Source organism: Blennius ocellaris (genome assembly GCF_963422515.1).
Source record: "Blennius ocellaris genome assembly, chromosome: 10".
NCBI lineage: Eukaryota > Metazoa > Chordata > Actinopteri > Blenniiformes > Blenniidae > Blennius > Blennius ocellaris.
Genome location: NC_137659.1, coordinates 12,109,952 through 12,133,299, shown reverse-complemented (window position 1 = coordinate 12,133,299; position 23,348 = coordinate 12,109,952). Strand labels below are relative to the sequence as shown.

The 23,348-nt window shown below is 42.0% G+C and overlaps 2 protein-coding genes across 2 annotated transcripts; both read right to left on the bottom strand.

Annotated features, from left to right (window-relative positions):
• Nucleotides 1–186: 186 nt before the first annotated feature.
• On the bottom strand, nucleotides 187–5,487 carry LOC308135750 (Golgi reassembly-stacking protein 2-like). The gene is made up of 10 exons (XM_080503854.1): nucleotides 5,342–5,487; nucleotides 4,308–4,388; nucleotides 3,876–4,079; nucleotides 3,707–3,793; nucleotides 3,495–3,625; nucleotides 3,008–3,140; nucleotides 2,396–2,510; nucleotides 2,189–2,296; nucleotides 1,677–1,802; nucleotides 187–1,456 (listed from the first exon to the last, which is right to left on the bottom strand). The coding sequence occupies exons 1-10, from the start codon at nucleotides 5,402–5,404 to the stop codon at nucleotides 1,194–1,196; spliced, it is 1,311 nt and encodes a 436-aa protein (XP_080359980.1). The 5' UTR covers nucleotides 5,405–5,487; the 3' UTR covers nucleotides 187–1,193.
• Nucleotides 5,488–10,587: 5,100 nt separating this feature from the next.
• Nucleotides 10,588–23,023, bottom strand: LOC308135201 (glutamate decarboxylase 1-like; the record flags this gene model as incomplete). Its single annotated transcript, XM_080503077.1, has 16 exons — nucleotides 10,588–10,761; nucleotides 10,871–10,960; nucleotides 11,117–11,224; nucleotides 11,316–11,465; nucleotides 12,092–12,170; nucleotides 12,264–12,328; nucleotides 12,412–12,528; nucleotides 12,630–12,684; nucleotides 12,789–12,868; nucleotides 13,177–13,292; nucleotides 13,766–13,878; nucleotides 17,535–17,625; nucleotides 18,660–18,902; nucleotides 19,503–19,640; nucleotides 21,108–21,164; nucleotides 22,948–23,023. 16 exons carry the CDS (start codon nucleotides 23,021–23,023, stop codon nucleotides 10,588–10,590), a joined length of 1,752 nt encoding a protein of 583 aa, XP_080359203.1.
• Between the last annotated feature and the right edge of the window lie 325 nt (nucleotides 23,024–23,348).

Sequence of the window (23,348 nt, the reverse complement as noted above, 5' to 3'; positions counted from 1 at the left end):
TGAAATGTTTTAGAAGGTGCAGCTTGTCATCTTCTGCCAGTGTTTTGGCAGCACCGGGAGCTCTGAAAATTATATGTAGCAGTTATATTTGTATACCTGGCTTATTTTCAGGAAGACTCCTTGCTAAAATGGTCATAAAAAAAAGATAAAAATGTACTGTAAAACAGACTACACAGAGGCAGCATGTAAAATTAATTTGGCTTTATTGCTCTCGCTATGCATACTGTTACTCTGACACCTTGTGGCTGAACTGCAGCTCAGACGCTTTCAGTTCGACTCTGCCAGAACATGTGCGGTGTCTTTCATAACCTCGCACCCATTTCTTCTTCCCACGACAGCGAGCGCGCCCTCTGCTCAGTAGCTCAACATGTAAACCTCCCATTTCTTCTGGCTGCCGTTTATGATACGAGTTCTGGATACACATGGAGACGTACAAAGGGACTAATCCTCTCAAAACACAAAAGGTGGTGCAAAATGTCAAATCATTCATTGGGTGGAAACGCTCATACACGAACTTCAACAGAAATCTATACAAGTAAATCAATCTATTGGTCAAGGCAAGCCTATTAACTAATAAAAGGTACATGATGAAGCTTAAAAAAAACCAAACAAAAACAGAATGATTTCATGTTTTAACTCCCAATACAGAAGAAGTGCAATTTTTTTTTCATCTGTAAAGACATCTGGTCTATAACGTCTTCCAGTACAACCTCAAAAAGACTTCTGCGCAGACTTTCTGATCCTCAGTTTGACCGGGGGATTCTAGAAATTTTGTCATCCAGATCGGTTTACATACACTGGCTTTATAAATGTAAAAAAAAAAAAAAACTGAAACAGACGTTTTCCAGATCAGAAAGGGGAATATCCTAAGAAAGGTCTCTGCAGAAGTGTGAAGCAAACTAGAGGTGGAAGAGTAGAACTCGTCTTCCTCATACAGTAGCTTGGGCAAGCTGCAGTGCTGCCAGTTCCTCTGCGGTGTGACAATCTGACATCACAGACACGTCCGTCCTCCAGTCTTCATCGCCGCGTACGCGCTGCATCATCTAGAGCATGCTCACCTCTGGATTGATGCGTCTGTCTGCGTGTCCCTCTTGGCCAAATAAATAGAAAAACACAGAAAGACAGATGGGGGAGGAAAGAGAGAAACCGGGTTTGTTGTAGTTTAATGGCCAGAGGACTCTTCCCTCCCCGCGTTAGGAGGACGTTAGTGACGTTTCCGTCGTGGCCGCCGAGTCGCTGACGTTTGTGGAGGCGGCTTCGGTCGGGGTCACAGTGGCGTCCTCGGCTGCCGCCGCGTTGGCGACCGCCGCCACTGTGACTGATGCCTGAGGGGCAGCGGTGGAGGCGGGCAGGAGGGGATCCATCGCCTGGGGGAGGAGAGGCAGCATGGTGGGCAGGGGGGGCAACGGCGCCAGGCCAGGCAGGTTCAGAGGCGGGAGTGAGACCAGAGGAGGAACTGGTGACGAGAGGCACACAAGTTAGAAGAAAACAGCAGCGGAACTTTCATTCACCATCATTTGCCAAAAGTTTGAAGGCTCGGGTTTCTCTTGAGTCCATGCAAATGAAGACTACTGGGTGTCGTCACGAGTTGGTTCCTCGTATGTGATCATTTCTACGTGTAGCCCGAACCCCAGTATGCAGTAATGTGTTGTACACCGGACTGGTGTGTGGCTCACCTGTTCCTATGCCTGGTGGGAGAACGCCGGTTCCTGCTAATGACACAGCACTGAGGTCTGGGAGTGGCAGGTTCAGGTTGGGAAGGTTGGGGAGTGGAGGTAATCTCGCTGGGAGGGGCATCAGACCTGAAAGCACACAGAACACGTACAAATTTAACGTTCGTGCCACAGTCTTGTTTTTTTTTTTGTTTTTTTTAAACAATCGCTGGAAAGCTTGCAACTTCTGTGCAGTTTACACACAGCGTAGGAAAGAAAGTATGCATGTATTAATTAGAGAACAAAGGTTGTCAGCAGTACATGGCAACACAGGTTAAAGAGTGTACAGTACATAAATACTCATTACTGACATGTTTGGCCTTGTGTCAAGTATTTATTTAAATCAAGCCACGGAAATCCGTAGAGACTTAGCTGTGTCACTACTGAGGTGTTTCCTCGTGTATTTTGCTTAAAGCTGATTGGCTCAGTCAACAAATCAATGGCATTTGCTGGACCAATGAGAAAACTCCCCCCACCAGGTATCGTAGTGGCCGGGTTGAAGACAGCGGCGGCCGGATTCAGTGGAGTGAGGGGGGCGAGAGAAGGACTGATGGAGGATGGGAGCAGTGGTACTGTGGGCAATCCTGGAGAGGAGGGAGGAAAACATGACATGTTCAAAGTGAGGATCCTCTTCCTGAACACAGACACTGGGATCACACATTCTGAATATTAAGGACACGTACCAGTCTGCAGCTCACTGGGCATAGCGGGCGCGGCAGAGCTGATTGACAGGTTAGCAAGTGTATCTTCAAGGCCAGCGGGGGCGGAAGGGGGCGGGGTCACTGCTGAGAGCTGCACCTGCACAAGTGGGAGAGAGGTGGGGGGGGGGGAGAAAAAAAGAAAAGATGATGGTATCAAATGGACAAGGTCATTGGAATTCATTGGAATGTGCAATTAAGTCATGGTAAAAAAAAAAAACATTCCCCCATGTCTCCACAGCAGGCTTTGCTGCATACATAATGAGGATCTTTGCACTCATGAAGAATGTGAATAGCGAGAAAAAAGAAAAAAAAAAACACAAGACTAAAACTTTCTTCAATGCCATGTCAACTCACACTTTGCATACTGATAGTAAAGTTAGGCAGATGCAGTGTGTGTTCAGAACAAAAGACTCAAGTTTTCAGGGTCGCAGAGTGAGAACCGGCTGCAAGACTACTAATTATCATGTTCAGAAAATATATTCACATTCAAGCAGCATTTAAGGACTATTTGGTGATCATTAGTTTACTGTGAGTTGGGCAGTGACGTGAAGGGATGGTATTTAATAAGTATACAGAGTGTGCGTCTGTCCTTACCTCTGTGAATCCGTCCTTCAGTGGACTGATGGGCTCACTGCAAGAGTTTCCAGGGAAGATGATCTTCTTTCCTTCCTCAAAAGGCCGGGTGGGAATCCTGTGGAGGTATCCATATCCAATCCCGCACCCGAGACTAGAAGAAGGAGAAAACAAAACACACACACATACAATTTCAAATATCTAAACAAAAAAAATACAAACTGACCATTTATTCCCGATTCTACACCACTAACATTTTACTTCTGAATAAATTAATTCTTCTAATACTTCTTCACATAGGTCTGGCAATGTGATTTTTATCTGCCAGGATTTGGAAAAAATAAACAAACTATATATATATATATATATATATGGAAAACACTGATGTAGTTCGATTCTAAATAAACAAAATGCAAACCTTCTCCAGTCATAATGATGATGTAAACAATTTCTTTCATACCTGCTTCACACTGCTGTCGTTCAGAGGAAAATAAGGTGTGAGAATTACCTGCCCTCTCCTCCCCAGGCACTGTTGGGTGTAATGACCACTTCTCTGCAGTTGTCTGTGTCAGTGTTGTACACGTAGAGCTTCAGGCCCTTCCCCTCGTGGCTCTCGATCAGAGAGAACAGGTCCTCGGACTGTGGATGATCAGAATGAAGAAGGCCATTAACATCGGGTGAAGTAAACAGTGGCAGCATCCAGAAGAGCCGATAACTCGCCTCATTCATCACAGTGTCCGCTCCGATGATGTAGTCGGTGTGCGGCCGCAGGCCTGCGAGGGCTGCTGGGGAGTTGGACTCCACCTCCTGTGGCACAGAGTGAACAAACCACTGCTGGATCACACGAATAAAGACGAGAGGCTGCCGGTGCTCCTGTTTGGCTACCTACCAGCACGTGCCAAACGTTCTCATTGGCTCCCTCAAAACTGCAGAAGCGAATTGAGACACCAAGCAAGCCCTGCCCCCCCCACATGGTACTGGGCGTGACCGTGGACTCCCGCAGCTCCAGGGTCTTCGAGGAGTAAACCAGCATCTTGACTGGTTTCTCCACGCTGGCCTTGAGCAAGTCCTTCAAAGTGTCATTGTCCTTATTCTGAGAAAGCGATAAAAGCAGGGGATGAGATCAAGAAACAAAGCTGCCTTCACTGTAATATGACATCAACATTCATAATAAACGTCTGGATGAAATTCAGCCCAATAAGAGAAAGAGCACAGTAATTTGGAGAAAACATCATCATTATATCCTGATAGCAATTCTCAACATTGTCGCCAAGTAATATCTTCAGCCATCATGTCTGGTTCTATTTAGCCCACTACTCACCAGCCTGGTGTTGTTGATGGAGACGATGAAGTCAAAAAAAGGCTCCAGTCCGGCTCGGTGTCCAGGCGAGTTCTCCTGAACCTGCATGAAGAAGAGAGATAGCCAAGAGACATTTGGTGATTGATGCTTTTGAAGGTTTCACTGATGGCATGTCAGAATGGAGTTTGGAGAGTTAAGCTTTTCCAAAGCAGGAATGTCAGGGTAACAATTACAAAACACATTGCTGTAACCGAGTTCTTCATTTTTAGGGTATTCTATTCCACTGTATGCAATTTTACACATAATTACACAACTCAACCCTCTATCTTTTACTTCTACTGCGTGCAACTATAGTTTGAATTAATATCAAAACCACCTGCTTACTAACTATCAGAACAAGAAAAATACTTAATTTATACCTAAACCTGTTTGCTATGTCATTTCTATATGAACGTACTGGTTTGTCTGATAAAGTCCTTTGAGTCTCGATACATTACAACAATAAATTAAATATGCACCAGTGGTTTTTAATGGTTTTGCTTGCTCAGTGTTTTTAAAAACAGTACTTGTTGTGATCAAGTGCAATTCATATATAACAGTAGTAGCACACATTTGCAGTACTAAGACTGAATGTCAGTCAGTCAATCAATATTCAAAAGCTTTCAAAAGATACTCAGATTATTATTTATAGTGGTTACCAATAATCGACCGTTTCCCAGATGAATGTGATTAAGCAGGACCAAAAGGAGCACCATCACAGCCTGGTAATGGAGGTAAGTGAACAGGCTGAGCAGCTGTCATTCAGTTAAGTAGCTCCAGCTAGCAACACCAGTGCTACTGCTGCTCGGCTGCAGACAGGCATAACCCGCCGCTGGCCAAAAACGCAGGTACAACGCTACAGTCATGCCAGAAACATCCAGCTCATCACAGGCTCTCCCGGAGGCCAGACCGGGCATCCCCGGCCTCCAGTTGCGGGCATCCCCGGCCTCTCGTCCACAGAGCCCGGCTCAGCTATGCTAACGCTAACAAACAGTCTGCCGGGGCTAAATGCTTACCCGGAGGACGTGGTAGCCCTCGGAGCCTCCTCCCGGTATCTCCACACTCTGCGAGCCACCCATGGTGTCGCGCTTCTTCAGCCCTTTGGGTTTTTTAACGGCCTTACTCGTCCCTCTGGAGAGCAGAGTCACCTGAACACACCGGGTACACGTCGCCAGATGACGAGCAGGCCGGTGCGCATGCGCTGTTACGTGGCAGGAAATAACGCCTTTTCCCAGACCTTCACATTCCTGACGCTTCTCCAAAAGATCACTTTTATCAAAAATAAGGTCACAACCGGCACTGATTGTGCAGTTTTAACCGCACAGACACGTCAAGACACACAAAATATAAAATACTATCAAACAGAACAGTGTCAATGCACATGGATTTATTATAATTATTAACAGAATAGAAATGTCAAATGAATAGAATAGAATAGAATAGAATAGAATAGGAGAACTTCCTTTTTGCCACATTTATTTCAAGGAAGTGGTGGGCAGTCACATCAGGTCAATGATGGGGGTCCACGATCTTGTTCAGGGACTCCCAGTGGTGACCCGTCCGCTGTGGAATTGAACACCCAATACAAAGAATTAATAGTAGAAAATCGCGAACATTGTCAAAACAAAAGTGACCACACCAAAAAATCAGGGGGGTGAACATTTTCATACACCTGATATTGTTATCATAAAGAACATTAACATTATCCAAAACATAAAAATAAAATAGGATTTATTTCCGGAGTGGTATCACATGTCGTCATTTGTGTATTATCAAAAAGAAGAGATGCTATCTTAAAAGATGCTATGTTAAAACACAGGAATGTAACATTAGAAATGAGAAAACATGGGGAAAGTTGTGTCAGGACACTGTTAGAACTAACTTTGCACAACTTGAATCAACTGTTTCTGCTACTACCCTTTTTTAGTTATCAGGGTTCAATTAAAAATATATATAATTTTTGTGGTTAAAATATGCTGTCTTACTGACTCAAGCTAGTCGTACAATCTCAAGAAGTAACTGCGTGAGTCAGGCACAACTGGTTTGACACTATGCTTTGTTTCAGAAACTTTTGTTTTCATAGTTGCATTAATTATACGTTGTGTAAATTAGTAGTCAAGTTGCAACCTGAAAATAAATGTTAGAGGTTGTCAATTAAGCATGAAGTATACATGCAATCAAACTGTTTACACAAGTTTCACATTTTTCTCTTCAACGTAGAATCTTCAAATGTATAAACTCACACATAATGTAACTATATTTAGATTCCTTCACAAATTATTAATTTCAATGAATAACAACAGCTGAATGCTCGTTGGAGCCTTGCTGACTCTGTGTGCCAGGCCAAACACATAGCATATATGCAAAGTAAATCAATACCAAAGTCTATGCACAGTTGAGTTATTAATTGATTGGACACAAAAATAACACCAGGTTAATGTTTATTATACATTTTCCACTGGGATTTTTCCTACATAATATCTAGTGGATCTACTTGTATGCAATGTACAGTTGGCTGCCAATAGGCGTCTTTTACACTCAAAGCTATTTAACTCTTGTGGTACTGAAGGGTGGGGTGTGTGTAATGTAGCTTTTCTTTTCACTCAGGACCCATGAGAGCCAGAGGGCAAAGCTTTTAAGAGCATTAGCAAAGAGTGCTTTACATTTTCAACAGATACTGTAGTTGCCTGTACACTGTTACCCCAGTCACATACTTAAACTTCACATATGTGACATTCTTTTTAGAACCAGAAATGCCTGAAAATGCAGCGGAGATAAGGTATGTGTGATGTTGTCAGACCAGTTGGCTTTGTAGTCTAAATCCTCTCATTGGAACTGTAAGTCCTGAAAATGTGCCTTGGTGACCAGATTAGCCAGTAAATAACGTTTGGTTTCTTACAAGTAGTTTAATATTTACATGCTATAATGTTTTCTCTGTTAGGTAAAGGCAGAGGCAAACAGCATCTTATCAACATTTCCAACTATTATAATTTTGAGACAGGAAGTTGATTGAACTCAGACTGGATCAATCTATTACACCCATTTTATGTACAGCATTTGGGGATTTTTGTCTGTGAAAAGCACTGTATAAATAAACTTGTCTTACTTACTTACCAATTTCCTTCCACAATTAAAAAACACATATTTGCACGCACGCACGCGTGTGTGTGCGTGTGTGAGTGAGAGGCACCCTGGACTCTTAAGTTGGATAAAGTAGTGCATGAAAGATAGATGGATATCAGTTTACAGGCCTGCTTTGGAAGTGAAACATAAAACTTTAAAATCAGTGATAAATAATCGTGATCTGTATTGTTGTTCAGCTTTACATGAAAATATATATGCTAAGTTGTTTTTAATTAATCTGGTGTCCCACAGATCTTAACCGATGTTCTCTTTAATCTGTTCTCTGATACCCAGCAACATCCAAATATGACCTATTTTCCGAATATTTCTTTGAAGAAACTTCAAGATAAAGATTGGCAATTTACAGCTGTCAATGGGGAATTGTCAACACAGAATGAAAAGTATACAGGAGTAAACCAACAATAGACAAGTGAGAAGTCATTACATCTCAAAATTCGTGAGTAAATCTCTCTGCTTTGACTCGTCATATTCATAGTTAATGGTACAGGAAAGATAGCTGGATCACCCTGGGATAGGTGTGCAGGCTAAAACTCACCAGCAGATGGCGGTGGCGTACCTACAGACAGACAAGACAACTCCATACCGCTCGTATGACATTTACATGCTCTTTATTGAAACATTATGAAACATGTCACCATCCCGTTTCCCCATTAAAATAATGTTTTAATAAAACATGCCCCACATTACTCTCAGGGTTAAGTGGTCCGAAATGTGAAAGAAATGATGAAAAATGAAAGATAAAGAAAGCATTTGAGTGTGTAGAGAGAAAAAAAAGAGGTAGATGAGGTGATCAGATATGGGAAGCAATAAAGGCAGGAAGGAGATGGCGGCTGGAAAACAATCAGTCTGACACACAGTATAACTGTGTATAACTATGTACGTTACTCTTGCTTCTGATCTTATCTCTGCTTTATTTTTTCTGTTTTGTAGTGCTGTATAGCATCCCGTGACTAATTTCTGTGAAAGGTGCTATTATATATACATTTCTATTCTATTCTATTCTATTCTATTCTATTCTATTCTATTCTATTCTATTCCACAGCTGGGGTCCAAACAAAGACTCTCAAAGACTGTGTGTGTGTGTGTGTGTGTGTGTGTGTGTGTGTGTGTGTGTGTGTGTGTGTGTGTGTGTGTGTGTGTGTGTGTGTGTGTGTGTGTGTGTGTGTGTGTGTGTGTGTGTGTGTGTGTGTGTGTCTATTGCTGCCAGAGGCATCTCGTGTTGACTATGGGACGTTATAAACACGAGATGAGGAAATGTCAATTTTCTATGGATTTACTAGTGTACCCCCATCAATATGCCAAGGGTTAGGGTTAGGTATCTATTTCTGTGTTTCAGTGTTTAAATAAGCCAGACATAGATTTCCATTTGATAGACTTTATTAAATATCTTTTGTTATGATGGTAAAATTCAGTTAAAGTGCCTGCTGAAAACCTCGCGGATGAACGTTCCCTTGCAGCTGGCTTCCTCAGAAACCACACTGGTCATGTACAAGAGCTGGCCACACACAGTACACAGATGACCTTAAATATGATTTACGCAATCGTGCCATTCACATATGGTCCCTAATTACCATAAATACTTTGTCAATGTAACTCTTTATATATATAATACACATCCATTTACAATGGAAGAAAAAAGGTGAACATTGTGCAAAGACACAAACAGGAACTTTTGTACAAGATATTCGATTAAGCTCCCGTAACACTGAGAATACAGTAATATGCATTACAATTAATATACTATATTACAGTAAATGCATTAGAATTTGGACAAACACTGCAATATTTTCTTTCCAGTCTCAAGAAGAGAGTACATTCTCACACCCTTGTGCTTCTTACTAAAATAAAAACCCGGCATAGTGGTTATTGGATTATATAGACTTCATTCTTCATCTCATCAGAAGGCCAACCAGTCATCTTGAAACATTCAGTCAAAAAGACTCACAATCACAGAAAGAAACACAATATAGAAATTGCATCACCGTCAAAGGTCAATAGGTAACATTATACAAACATCTATAATCTTGAAGAAGTTATACATGAAGGACTATGGATTGTTCTGTTCCAGATTATCTTTCTTTGGCTGACAAAATCACTATAAATAAAATTTACTCAACTTCCGTGATTACATTTACTAATGTATTACCAAGTAATACACATAAAAATACATACGTGTACAATAAAATACCTGAATCTTCAAACAGTGGAAATGCAATAAATATTTCTTTATATATAATGACATTAGTAATTTAACAATGTCATAAACGCATATAGATATCACATGATTGCATGGAACAGACAACGAGCCAGCGTTTTACAAGGTAAAGGTTGTTACATACATGGAATATGTGAGGACACTTTGAAATCTTAATCTTCTATAAGGGAAAATATTGCAGACTGTAGCTTCTGGAGGACTCTAAATCCTCTCAGTTGAACACGCTTTGTACCTATGCTGTACACATTAGCTTATTTATAACACAGTGCTAGCCTAAAATACATGACAGGATACACTCAGTGTGCTACATGCACACCTGCACACCCACACACACGCTTTGGGGCTCCGACACTGGTTCAGGACAAACAGGTTGGTGCACTGAGATTAAATATATGTACATCTGAAAGCACCACTGATTCAACTATGAACGTCTGGTAGAGCAGAATGATACTCTTAATATTTTTATCTGCCCCCTCTTCCCTTTTAATATTTTACTGCATTTCACACAATCTGGTGCTCACACACATTAAAAGACAACATTGGACTAGAAACTAGATACACACACACACACACACACACTCACACACACACACGCACACATATAGGATTTAACAGCACATATTGTTAGCTGTACCTGGAAACTTCAGATACTGTGTTTATATTTCATCTACAGAAGGAACAATGTGGATCCGAGCGAGTGAGAAACTCAGAGTCTCTACCGATGCTCATTCTCCCCAGCTGTGGAAAGATTTAGAGTGCTTCAGAGAGAAAGAACCTAAAACATTAGTGTTATTTTTCTGTCTGCAGCACTGTGAATGTTTCACCGCAGCGGTGTTCGCCAGTGAAAGCCAACAGATAAATGACCAGAGCTTCACCCTCTGGTGGGAAACCCGACTGAGTGGTCTACAGGTCGTGTCCCAGCCTCTCGATCTCGTCGATGAGGAAGTCGATGTCAGACTGTGTGGCCGCAAGATTGGAGACGACCATCCGGAAGAAGTTCACTTTATTACCTTGAGGCTGGTAGCCCACCATGGTGGTCCCTGACTCCATCATCATAGCCTTGATCTTTGGTGCCACCTGATGGAGTAAAAAAAAACAAAAACCAAACATGAAATCAGTCATAAACAGTGAAAATGTTGGTTGTGTGAATACAAATCTGAAATTGATAAGAATGCATCAGTTGTACCCTGTGAAGTTTTTCTCGCCTCTCGTCACCATCAGGCATTCCTCTGAGGCTCGGTGGAATGTACCAGAAGCAAACATTGGTGTGTTGGGGCTGCAGAAACAAAATGTAGTTACCAAACATTAAATACAGTTACCGGTACTTGACTTTTTAAATTTTCTTTGCATTTTTTTCTTTTTATAAGAAATCCCTGCTTTTTTATGGTTCATCAAAATAAGATGGAAAAAATAAAAGGTTTAGGATGCTTACCTCTCCATCGAACACCATCTGATATCCCTCCCTGTTTTTGATCTTGTTGTACAGATACTGAGACAGTTCCAAGCACTTGTCGATGTGCTGCTCAAAGCCAATGGTGCCCTGCAAGGACGACAGTCAGTCAAGCGATAATTAGAAGGGAGAAAAATGATTGGAGTGAAGATGTTTGAGTTACAGCGATGCTATTTCTCACTTTGGCTTTCCACATGAGCCAAAACTTAAAGATGTCTACGTGTCGGCCACACTGGATTGCCTTGTCCCCAGTGTCATAGGTAACATCGTACTGCTTGTCTGGTTGGAACAGGTACCCAGCGCACATGGAGTTACAGCCGGCCAGGATTCCCTACAAGCAACAAAAACAACTTATACTTAAACAGTGCTCAATACAACAAAGCCATTTTAGGGCACTTTTACAGAGAACACCCAACACAATAAAAAAAAAATAAAACTAAGAAAAAAGAGCCCATTATACATTGTACAAACCCAATATGACCAATAGCAATATTTGCATCTCTCGTTTTACAGCTGGTTTGATTGTTTTGTGTTATTTCCTGCAGAACTGGACGCAACATACTTCTACATTTGTGTATGTGTCCCCTGTAAATAATAATGCAAATTATCATTTGAGAGTACTAAATATGATGTAATCATATAAATGCACATAGGTAACTTTAAAGCCAGTGTTGTGTACAAAATTGCTTTTAGTCTTAACATTGTAAACAGATTTTGGCAGATGATCTATCAAAAAGCTTATGAATATGGTTGTGTAAAGGGGATTAGATCTAATGTAATGGTATTGAAAGTGGCTTCATTATCACATCACAGGAACACAGTTGGCCTTATGGATCAAAAGCAACCTTGTATTGTCAATCGAGAAACCTTGAGGTCAATTCTTTGTTATAAGGTTGTAACATGAAATTATTGCAAGTCAGTGTAACGTTCTCATGGAAACTGTTTGTGTTCCAGTACCTTCTCTCTGACCAGAATAGCTGAACACTGCAGAGGGACGCCCATCATCTTATGAGGGTTCCATGTGACAGAGTTGGCCCTGTGAAGTTTCAATATGCATGACAATGTATTATTGTTATTTAACCATAAAAAAAAAAAAAAAAAAGCCAATAAACGGGAACGCATTCCTTACCTCTCAATCCCATTAAGCTTATGGCGATGCTTCCTTGACATCAGCAGTCCACCGCCCCATGCACCCTGAGAAGCCACAATGGAATGGTTGCACACAGATATGCAGGCAAAAACGCAATCCAGTAACCGATCCAGTGTCAACTACTCACGTCAACATGAAGCCAGAGGTTGTACTTCTCGCATATGTCAGCGAGCTCATTGATCGGGTCAAATGCACCGTACACAGTCGAACCCCCGGTGGCATTCACAAACAACGGCACATAACCCTGCAGAATCAGCCCACAGGAGAGGAAGACAAAACCTTCAGTGACACGAACCGTGAAAAAAGCAAATACTAGAAAAATGCACAAACAGAAAAGATGCCGACCTTTTGTTTGGCATCAATAATCTTGGCCTCGAGATCTGCTGGAATCACTCGTCCTCTAAAAATGTGAATAAAAGTCTCATCAGCATGAATCGCAACTTTTCTGTTTTACATTTACAATAATAATCAAACAATTCTCCAAACAGAAAATCCTCCACACACCTCTCGTCTGTGCTCAGCAGGATCACATTCTCAGTTCCGAAGCCCAGAGCAGCTCCAGCCTTCTTTATGGAGTAGTGGCTCTGTGCAGGCAAATATTTGATGAGTCAGTGAAATGACATCTACTTTCAAGGAGGTTAAAAAAAAAAATGTCTCGAGCTAATTGCTTCTTAAGCTTTATCTTGTTTGGTGTCAACCTGTCAACTGTGTAATTGTTTGAAGACAAGAGTAAATGTGACAAAGACAGGGAGAACAGAAATAAGAACTCTCAATGTCGTTCTGATGTAAAAGAAAGACCGACAGAATGTTTCTTTAATTCAATTGTTCTACAAGCTGTGACGCACAACATGCATTGCATAAAAGCATGAGGGATGTGTTTGTGATCACGTACATGCTCCGACGTGAAAAGGACGAGTCGTGGAGCAGCGGACATGCCTTTGGTCTTGACTTCAGGGAAATACTTGTAACGTGCAATCATCACACTGTACATGTTGGAGATGGCACCGCCTGTCAAACGACACAGTCACATCCGCGCCATGAACACCGCATAAAAATCCAAATAACACCTTAGTGCTCATATTTATGGGAGTAAAAATCTAAGATCTAATGTTAACTTGGACTTTTACATGAATATTAGTTTGTTTTTACGCAAGCAACAATCTTTTGGTATGGCGGTCATGATGTATTTTCTCCAACAGAATGTCAATAACTTGCACAACAATGGTATCTACTGGGATATGTGAGGTCAAAAATTTTTATAAATGATCCAGATCATATTTAAGGAAGAACAAGGAGCATCAAGACAACCAACAGTGATAAAAGCGAAGGCTGCCACTGCCACCTACACTACTGGAGTGAAACAAACATTTCATTTATTAAGATTGTGTGTTTATATTTTGTCAGCAAAGTTATTTATTTCTCTTTGTAAAGGCGTTCACACGTTTTGTTTGGATTGTGAACGTGCACTCCTATACACTCACCTGGTGAAAAGAGGCCATCTCCCTCCCCATCAGGCCAGCCAATCATCTCTCTCATCTTCTTCAGAGTCAGCTGCTCCATCAAGACAAACACTGGCGCGATCTCATACGTGAACCTGCCAATCAACACCATCAATTTATCTCTGAAGAAGTGTATCGTTTGCCATCACGGCAACATTTGAAGCACAGAGACAGAGGTTCTTATACAGAATTGCATTTATGTAGATTAGAGAGTCCAAACAAAGGCACATGCAACACAAGAATTTTTCATTAGCCTTACTACAATTCCATCCACTGAGCACACAGTGGAGCTTGTGCTGACTAGGCTAATTAAAAAAAGTGTCTGATAGGAGTCGTCCTGCAAACATTCATATTCAAATGCCTTCTAAAAATCACTCAGTGGTTTAATTAAAGCACACAAAGCTCTGATGGCTATCTGTCAATCCTGCCAATCTCTGCAGCAAGTCTGAGAGGGGCTGATTCCCGATGCCTGAGAAGACGTGTACAAGTATGTGTGTGTGTGTGTGTGTGTGTGTGTGTGTGTGTGTGTGTGTGTCTGTGTGTGTGTGTGTGTGTGTGTGTGTGTGTGTGTGTGTGTGTGTGTGTGTGTGTGTGTGTGTGTGTGTGTGTGTGTGTGTGTGTGTGTGTGTGTGTCTGTGTGTGTGTGTGTCTGTGTGTGTGTGTGTGTTTTATAGAGATAACAGCCTCAGTTAGCAACAAAACACAGAAAAAAGAAGACAGGCTTGTGCCTGTATATTCATTTAATGAAAAGAGACAAGAAACAAATATAAAAGTAATCATAATAACAGAAGAATCCTTGGCTTGTGCTTTGAATGCATCATGTGTGTCTGACCTCACTGTAACTCCATAAAAGAAAAAAGAAAAAAAAGAAGAGAGGGTCTGGCGGCTCACTGGCCGATAAAGAAACAAAACTCCTGGAGAAGCAAAAGTAGGTTAAATACGCCACAGAAAGCCAGCTCTTCCAGTGGGACACGAGCGTGTGTATTCTTTGCAAACTGACAAGCCCTCTCACCACCTCCCACACAGATCCTCAGGACTGATCCCTGTTTACTCTGCTGCTAACAAGGTCAGTTATACAACGCTCCTCTATGTCTTCAGCTGCACCAGCATCATATACATCAACAATAACTCCACCTCCCTGTTCTCTTCACAAAGACTATGGGAACAAGGACAGAACCATTTTGCAATTTGGCCAGTGAGGGAAAGCAAAGGCTGTGAGAAGAGGGGGTTGTCGGGGAGACAGTGCACTGAAGGGAACTGTGACAGAGGATAACAAAGGAAGAGGAGGGGATGATATGGATGCAGAGTGAACAGAGGAAGCCGTTAAAAAAAGAACCCAACCCAACTAAACATGTAAAAACAAGGCAAAATGATGCAACTAGAAAATAGAGTGAGGACCACAGATGACAAAGAGCAGGTTTGAATTTAGAAGATGAGCAAAAATAAGAAGAAGATGGCATTTTTATGTGCAATTATTTCTTGTGGTGGCTCAGCAATGAGTGAGATTTGATAAGAACATTAGCTTCTTGTCATTATGGCAGAACAAACTGTGACTCCTGGGTTTTGATCTGCAACAACAAAAGACGAAATCGCCAAGACGACAAAATGACTCATCCTCTAGCCTTTCACTGTAACTATTGTCAAAAATATATAGTCCTTTGGTATACAGAAATTATGATAAATATAAGTCCATATATTTGTCATCTTAGAAATCTCCATTCTCTTTTTTTACCCCTTAAAACTGATCTAACCCAAAGCACAAAACACGAACAACACCACACACCTTTTTAAAATTGTCCTTCTCTCTGAGTCATTTCATGCTATAATGACAATAATGGTGATCATTATCACAATCAGAGCCAATCATTGGTCTTTTCAGGGTGAAAATTACCCCTCAGTCACCTGCCTGTCTCCAGGGACGGCCCCTAAATGCCCTTATTATCATCATCAAGGGCACTCAATGACTCTTTTTTTTTTTTTTTTTTTTAAATACGTGTGTGTACGTCTCTATGTGAGTAACCCTCTGACCCCCAACCACACTCTGCACCCCCTCAAAGGACCACTGAGTCAGTCTGTATCCTCAGGGACAATAGAGCCAGAATGAGCACTCCACAGGGAACTGCAGCAGCCAGTTTCTACAATGTAACAGGGTTTTCTGTGCAGCCGGAGGACATTGTGTGTCAGTGTGGGGCCCAGCTGGCCTATCTGCTAAGACCAGCTCACAATGAGCCTGCAGTCAATGGACTGGAAACCCTTGCTGCTGGATCTGGGACAGCCAGCGCTGGTGTGTGCGCGTATCATTAAGAAAGTGTGTGCAAGCGTGTGTTCGAGTGTGGGAAGTCAATGGCCCCTTCTCTGGAGGCATTCTTCCAACCAAGAGATGCAAGTTTTTCTAAGGAGTGGTTTCCTAAGAGAGGGATTTTTTCTTTTCTTGTTTTGCGATAGATTAAGTGTTTCTGTCTTTTTTTTCCCTTCTTCTTTTTTCCTTTTTTTTAGCTTGAACTTTATGATAATCATATTTCATTTCAATTGAGCAATAAATCTGAAGAAAAGATAAAAGACACAACTGCTGAGCTCGAGTGAATAGCCGTGGCCATGTGTGCAACATGTCAGCATGCAGCCTTAAACCCCCGTGTTTCTGAACGGTGACCTGATATTTTCCAATGGAGTTGATGGTTTTGCACTGGAGTCAATTGGTCGATTCTGTGTCACTCTTCTCACTTTGGAATTTTATTCTATTCAGAGCTCAGCCATCTGAACATAAAAAGATGGTCAAGATGAAAAAGTATTGAAGCAGCAAATTTATCATAGATTTTTTTTTGGGTTATTTCATATCATTTATGATTTCAATTTTCAATATGAGATCATTTTCTGCTTGCCTTCATGCCATGTCGCAGCACATTGATTAGTTGTTGATCTTGAGCAGACAGTTTTACACAAATGTCCTCTTATAAAGCACCAAGCCTTTTGGAAAGTGAGAGGAGTCCCTCAATTTAGGCTTTTTCTTCTATTCATAATATGCTATAATACATTTATTGTCAAAATAATTGTCATATATGGCTGTGATTGTTACGGTGAATACACAAATATTATCTTCAGGTTGAGAATTTGCAATCTGTCATTTAAGTAAACGGAGCACATTAAGTATCCCCATGCATTAACAAATTATTCCCATTAGAAACGTGCGTGTGCTTTATTGCGCAGATGTGTGTGCACTGCTTGTATCCTCATACTTCAAATAACTATTTCAATCATGTTCCTCATTGCTTTGATGTTATCACATTTACTGCATGGGTCCGGGGTTGTGTGTGCATGTACGTGTGCTGAAAGGGTGTGAAGTTGATGCGGTTCATGGCCTTTATCAGACTGGGCCACCATGTAACTGTGACCTGAGATCAATATGTAATCTAACCATGCCTGGGGCTTGACTGCCTCCGATATACAGTACAGCACAGCGGCAGGCGCCAATCTGTCAATACACAGTCTCAACAGGACAAAACAAACACTTTATATAACTGGCCTCAGAGGCTCGCTGTTGAAAGAAGCGGTGGATTGAGCTCAAGGGAACTCTATGAGCACCTCTGCCATGCCAGGGTATGATGACCCCCAGAGGCTGTTTCCATTGGCCTACAAACAGGAAGTCTTGGTTGTGCTGTCATAATAAATTAGGGTATTTCCCTGCATAGATAACTGTGTCATGGATGAGCACATAAAACAAAGAAAGACACTTTGGCATTACTGTATATCTTACATGTTGGTGTTGGCAGTGGAGGTGAGCCATTCTCCAGCCAGACCGATGATATCCAGGCCAGAAGATAGCTGGTTGAAGAAGCGTGGATGACCTAAACAATTAAAAGCGCATACAAACCATACATTACCTCAAGTGCATGAAGGGTGTTCAACTATTTAACTACTGTGATACATTTAAACATGCATTTGGTGGTAATGACTTTATTAAAAGAAAAGTACAAAAATACAAAAAGCCTAATCCTGATAAAAAGATTTCTTAAATTCAGTATTCAGAAAGTTAAATGTCTTTTCCTTTGGTCAGCCTTATTATCTAGGGGATCTGACATAGCTGTGATCAGTGTGGCAGAACAGCTCTTTGACAGCCATTTAGACTCTAAGGTGCTTGCACGCACATTCAGCCTAAATAGGCCTGAAGCCAGGCAGTGTGGTATGCACCGATCATCTTGATATGTGGTTACAAAGCTGACACAATAAGCTGAGCCATAGGATTAATTTTATAGTAAAGGCAGACAGGGAAGAGGATGGAAACGCAGATATGCATTTCAGCACCATGGACAGTTCCTTCGGCCGTACCTTTAAAAAAATAAGTCAACCACAAAAATGTTCCGAAAGGAAAAGAAAACTGAGGACTGAGTTTTAGACACGGTGGACAACTGTGTGATGTATTAAACCCGAGGGACTGTTTTAGGGTTGTCGTTTTTAACAGCTTGAAACAGCCCGTGTTAGGATGCCCTCAGGCGACACTTGCTTTAATACGTCGGGGAGGGAAGAAAAGGAGGATGTCAACTGAATTACCAGGAGGACAATAAATAAGGCAGTCATCCTAATAGGCTGTACACTATCTGCCAAACACCCCCTTCTCTAATAATTTGAGATGCATTCACGTATGCACGCTGAACATGATGTCCTTTTAAAATTTGGTGGAGGTCAGACTGGTTAATTTATGAACGGTGAAGTGAAACAGAAAATCCTTATCGCGCCATATATGTGCGAGTAAGTTATAGTGGCGATATCTACGAGTGTGATGTGTGCCACCCGAACATCATTATAATAACACACTCCCCATGTATGAATTATTCAATAGTCCCCTGCTCGTGTTATTTTACTCCTCTCTGCCCAGGCCTACCTGTTCGCACTCCATATTTGAGCGTGTCCCTGCAGTCCACCAGGATCTGCTCCAGGGACTCTGGCTGGTCAGACAGCTCCAGATTGAAGCCCTCCATGCCCTCCAGCAGCTGGTGGGGGTGGTGGAAGTCCAGCACTTTGGTGGAGCGCTCGAAAGTCTTCTTGACGTAGTTCGTGAGGATTTCAACCACTTCCAACAGAAATTGTATGGTAGGCTCTTCTCCATTTTTTGCTGGAAGTAAGTCTAGGGAAATAAGACGATGAATATGTAGGTCGTGAAGTGCAAATCGGCACATTGTGTTAAGATTACAAGCCTATATAGTATTTCTGATATTTTAAATCCATAATAAATATCGAGCCCGTGTTTGGTTTCATTTCCCTTATTAGGCGTTGTTTCGGTTATATCATATCTACAGCGAAAACACATTGGCCTTACAACAGTCATATCTTTATTCAGAGTAAATTCAACATGTTTTTTTGAAGTAAAATAGTTAAATCAACCTTATCCAGAAATAAAAATGAGATAAAAAAAAAGAAGAGATACAACAGTCAATCAACAGCCCGTTTATACCCTAATATCAGTATGATGACGCCTGCAATTTTGGTCAATGTCTGATTATAACTGGGTGTCAATAATTTAATCACACAATATCAAACTTAACCACAGAGACGTGAAAAATGTGAATTTAGCTTTTACTTTTTCTGGCTGAGGCCTTCTCATCTGATGTCAGAGGGATGTGATTAATGAGTCAGTATAGTGCGCCCCTTTAACAATTTTCTAGAACGAAAAAACATGCTTATCTATTGTGGAAATTGCGTGCTGGATGCAGGTGAGAGCTCTCACCTCTGGCGAAAAGGTTGGAGAAGTCGGTCTCGGTGCGCCGGAAGCACGCGTCCCGGTCACTGTTGTCGCATGAGAGCAGGTTCTTCTGGCCCGTCAGCCTCCCTTTCTCGTCCAGGCTGTTGTTCTTCTGCAGGAACCCTAAGGTGTTACACGGTGAGGAGAAGGAGTTATCACCAAACACCTCCATTCCACTCACTAAACGGGAGACGACGGGGTTTATTGACAAAACAAAAGGAGAGATGGAAGAAAGAGAAATAAGTGATGTTCAAAAGTTGCAGGAAATTCGGAATAAATTATGTTTATATTCATCAGCTCGCAATTGAATCTGAAGTCCTCCCCTGGTGGAAGCCGAACTTATGCAGGCATTCTCACCCTGTGACATCACAACCACACCCCGACAGGAAGCTCCCGGTCCCTCGTGTCCACGTGCGTAGATCGCCTGAGCGAACAGGACAGTCCTAACCCACACAGCCAATAAATACACACCCTATAAAGAGAGGTTAATGAGGGATGCACAGAGACCCGAGGCAGTTTGCCTGGCTGTATGTTTTACACTCTGTGATTTATCCGTTTGTCTTGCAAAGGCCCTTCGTATCACCAGAATAACATGTAGGTCTAATTGTGCGTAAAACCCGTGGACGTCACATATAAAATATTATGTCTCAAATTTCTTGCAGTGGAAACATATCACATATTGCGCAGTCAATCTCAAATTGGAACATTATTAATCAATAGTTGAGGCTGGGTGGCTCTAGAAATATTTCCACTCCATTTCCATCCTTGTCCATTAAAACGTCATTTAACCAATCAAAGTCTTATGGTCAATTTTTAAAAAAATGGCACCAGACTTTCTCAGTCCTTCAATCTGATTGGATCTGCAACAAACGGGTCGATCTTATACACGTGTATTGGTGACGGTATCTGCATGACATTCGTATTGCACAGCTCAAAGGGAGAGAAAAAACAACATGTAATCTATTGCATTTTTTTTTTTTTTTTTTTTTTGCTTCCTGAAAAAGAAAACCTTCAAATTATAAAATAAATACATTCACTGTAACGTAACGTGCGCCATCACGTCATTGTTTTGTCGACTCAAGAAATACAGGATCTGTTTACATGTTAACAGATCCTGTTAGATCCAAGCCTCAGACTGGCATATTTTTTTTCAGGCTTGTCCTGAGGATTTTTGTCATGGCGGTGAAATAGGAAAAGACGCGGGGGGTTCAGGGGTGGTCGGGGAGGCTCTCATCACCAGACCTACAGGCTAATGTCCACTGACCTTTGGAAGATGAAAACGCACAGTGACAGTCGAGGATGGCTCTGCTGTAAAAGCCTATATTATGGCCTGATTCAGCAGGCCTTGAAATGGAAAAATAACCATAACGGCTATAATAAAACGAATGCAGAGCTAATAACAAAAATACAGAACATGTAGGAAGAATTAACATCACAGCTGCTGAATAATCCAAACCATTACTATTAAGATTATTGCCAATACGGGACCATAAATATGAAAATATCTGGTTGTTCCAAAATAGCCTTTCGAAGTTGACGAATTAATGATGGAATTCCCCACACTGGAGTGAGCCCGAGCAAAAAACTTACCACAAATCTTCATCCCCAGTTTCCGTGTGCATCCGTGCATCCACGCGTATTCGTAGGCTAAAACAGAATGAACGTTTGAGTTTCTGAGCTGCAGGCCGCGGGAAATGTACGGAGGCGGATGATGGAGCACAGTGAGCACAGTGGAAGCGTGGTGCGGACGGCTCTTGGCCAGGTGTGCGGTTTGGAAAACTCTGGTTATTTTTTGTGTGTTGATTTTATTATTATTATTATTATTTTATTTTATTTTGTATTTTTTTAAACCTGTCAGTGTCCTTATTTGCTTTTGTTGGCTTGGGCTTAACTCAGCTCTCTGATCACAAAGGGATGATACTTATAACACTTCCGATTTGAGTTCAATCAATACAGACAGTGGCCCGCACGGCAAAACCACACCGGCACACACACACCCAGCCAAGGGGCGGACGGGAATTAACACCCGTGAAATGAGCTCACGGAGGAGGGCAGAAATTAATTGAGTGAAACACAGTATGTGACTGGAGCGAGCTGGTAATGTCTGTGGTCTGGTCTATCTAGTCAGAAACTTATAAGTATAGTGGATACATGCACACACGCACACACACTGGCGCGCGCCAGAGAGGATACAATGCAGAGCGCACGGCTGCGGAGTGAGAAGCAAGTGCACCTGATGGAAAACTTTCACAAACAAAAACATGTATTTAAATTTACAGATGCAATCTCATTCGAAGGAACAGCCCGAGGCGACGAGGCCAAAGCGTGAGCGCGCGCGCGCGCAGACACACAGACACCCACGTAGCGCACGCACGCAGGCGCAGACACCACAAGCCACCAAGCGTGAGATGGAGCGTGGCAGAGAGATAATGGCAACATCCAGTAGCAGCAGTGTACGAACAAAGCAAATATTGTTTTAATAGAATTTCTTAGGAAGGGTAGTTCACAATGAAATAAGTACAATTTCAAGAAAAGACCCCCCCCCCCCCCCCCCCCCCCAACCCCACCCACAAGGTTCACACATTTAATATTCAGGAATATATTATTACATAGAAAACGAAAGAAAAAAAAGAATACACTGGCCTTAAGGATCATACTGTTCAATATTTGACTGTAGACGGAAACCTGTAATTATGTCCCTTCGTTGCAGTGCAAATGGCTGCTCTAATGCGCTCTGGTCGATTTTTTTTTGTCTGAGAAAAGGCTTAAAATGATTAATTAACCCTTGGGGTTAATGCACAGGTTTTGGCTTTTTCCATGGAAAAACTAATTTCCAAGAACAAGCAAAATGTTATTTCAAAAATACCGTTCGATGTATCATCAGAAAGACAATCCAATCTTTAATGTGGGTAAGGCTCCTTGTAAAAAAAAAAAGTGGGACTTGTAAGGAATATATTTTCGATTGGAAAATTCAAAGAGATGCTCTTGGGTCATTAAAAAAAAATAGCAGAGCTTTAATGGTGCATTATTTCTGCCGGGTCCACTGCTCGGCTCGCACTGCTGATCGGCCAGACAGCGACAGGCAGCTGTGATGGCTCTGTTTTTAACCGGAATGATTAACGATGGAGCCCACACAGCAAATGGCCCGGGCGAGACTCGCTTTTATCAGGCTGGGAAGGATGGGAGAGAGGGGTTGGGGGTGGAGGGGTGAGGCAGACAGAGGTGTGTGTGTGTGTGTGTGTGTGTGTGGGGGGGGGCTTATTCTCCTCTGCTGGCAATATATCTCAGTGCAGAAGTGTCTCTGAGCAAGGCACCGTGTGAGCAGCGTCTGAGCGCAACAGGGAGGAACAGCCTTAACGACAATTCACCCTGAGGGATCAATACGGGATCACTGCTGCTATTAACACAGACAGAAGTGTGAGGGACCTACTTCCGGACGGAGGTCTTAAATTAGCCGAGTTGGGGTCCTGGTCCCCGCCGGTGACACTCGGTTCAGACGTGGCCATCGGTCCTGCGTTATCTGATCTCCAGTTGGGAAATAATTTAGCTGCAAACAAAACGGTCAAGCATTATGGTAGAACACATAAATTCGAAGTTGAGTTGAGGTGGCAGGGCCAGGATTTGATAAGAAAATGATGGTTTCCGCTGTGAGCCGCCTGGAGCGATGAATTCCCAAAAGGCGACGAATCAAGCCGCGCAATATGGAGCCAATGGCGCACAAGGTCGACGCACATCAGCATACTTTGGAAATACTGTGACGCGAATTGATTTGTCACTTTACTTAAACTCCTCTATGTTGTTTTTTTTGTATGAGTAATGCACATAAATATT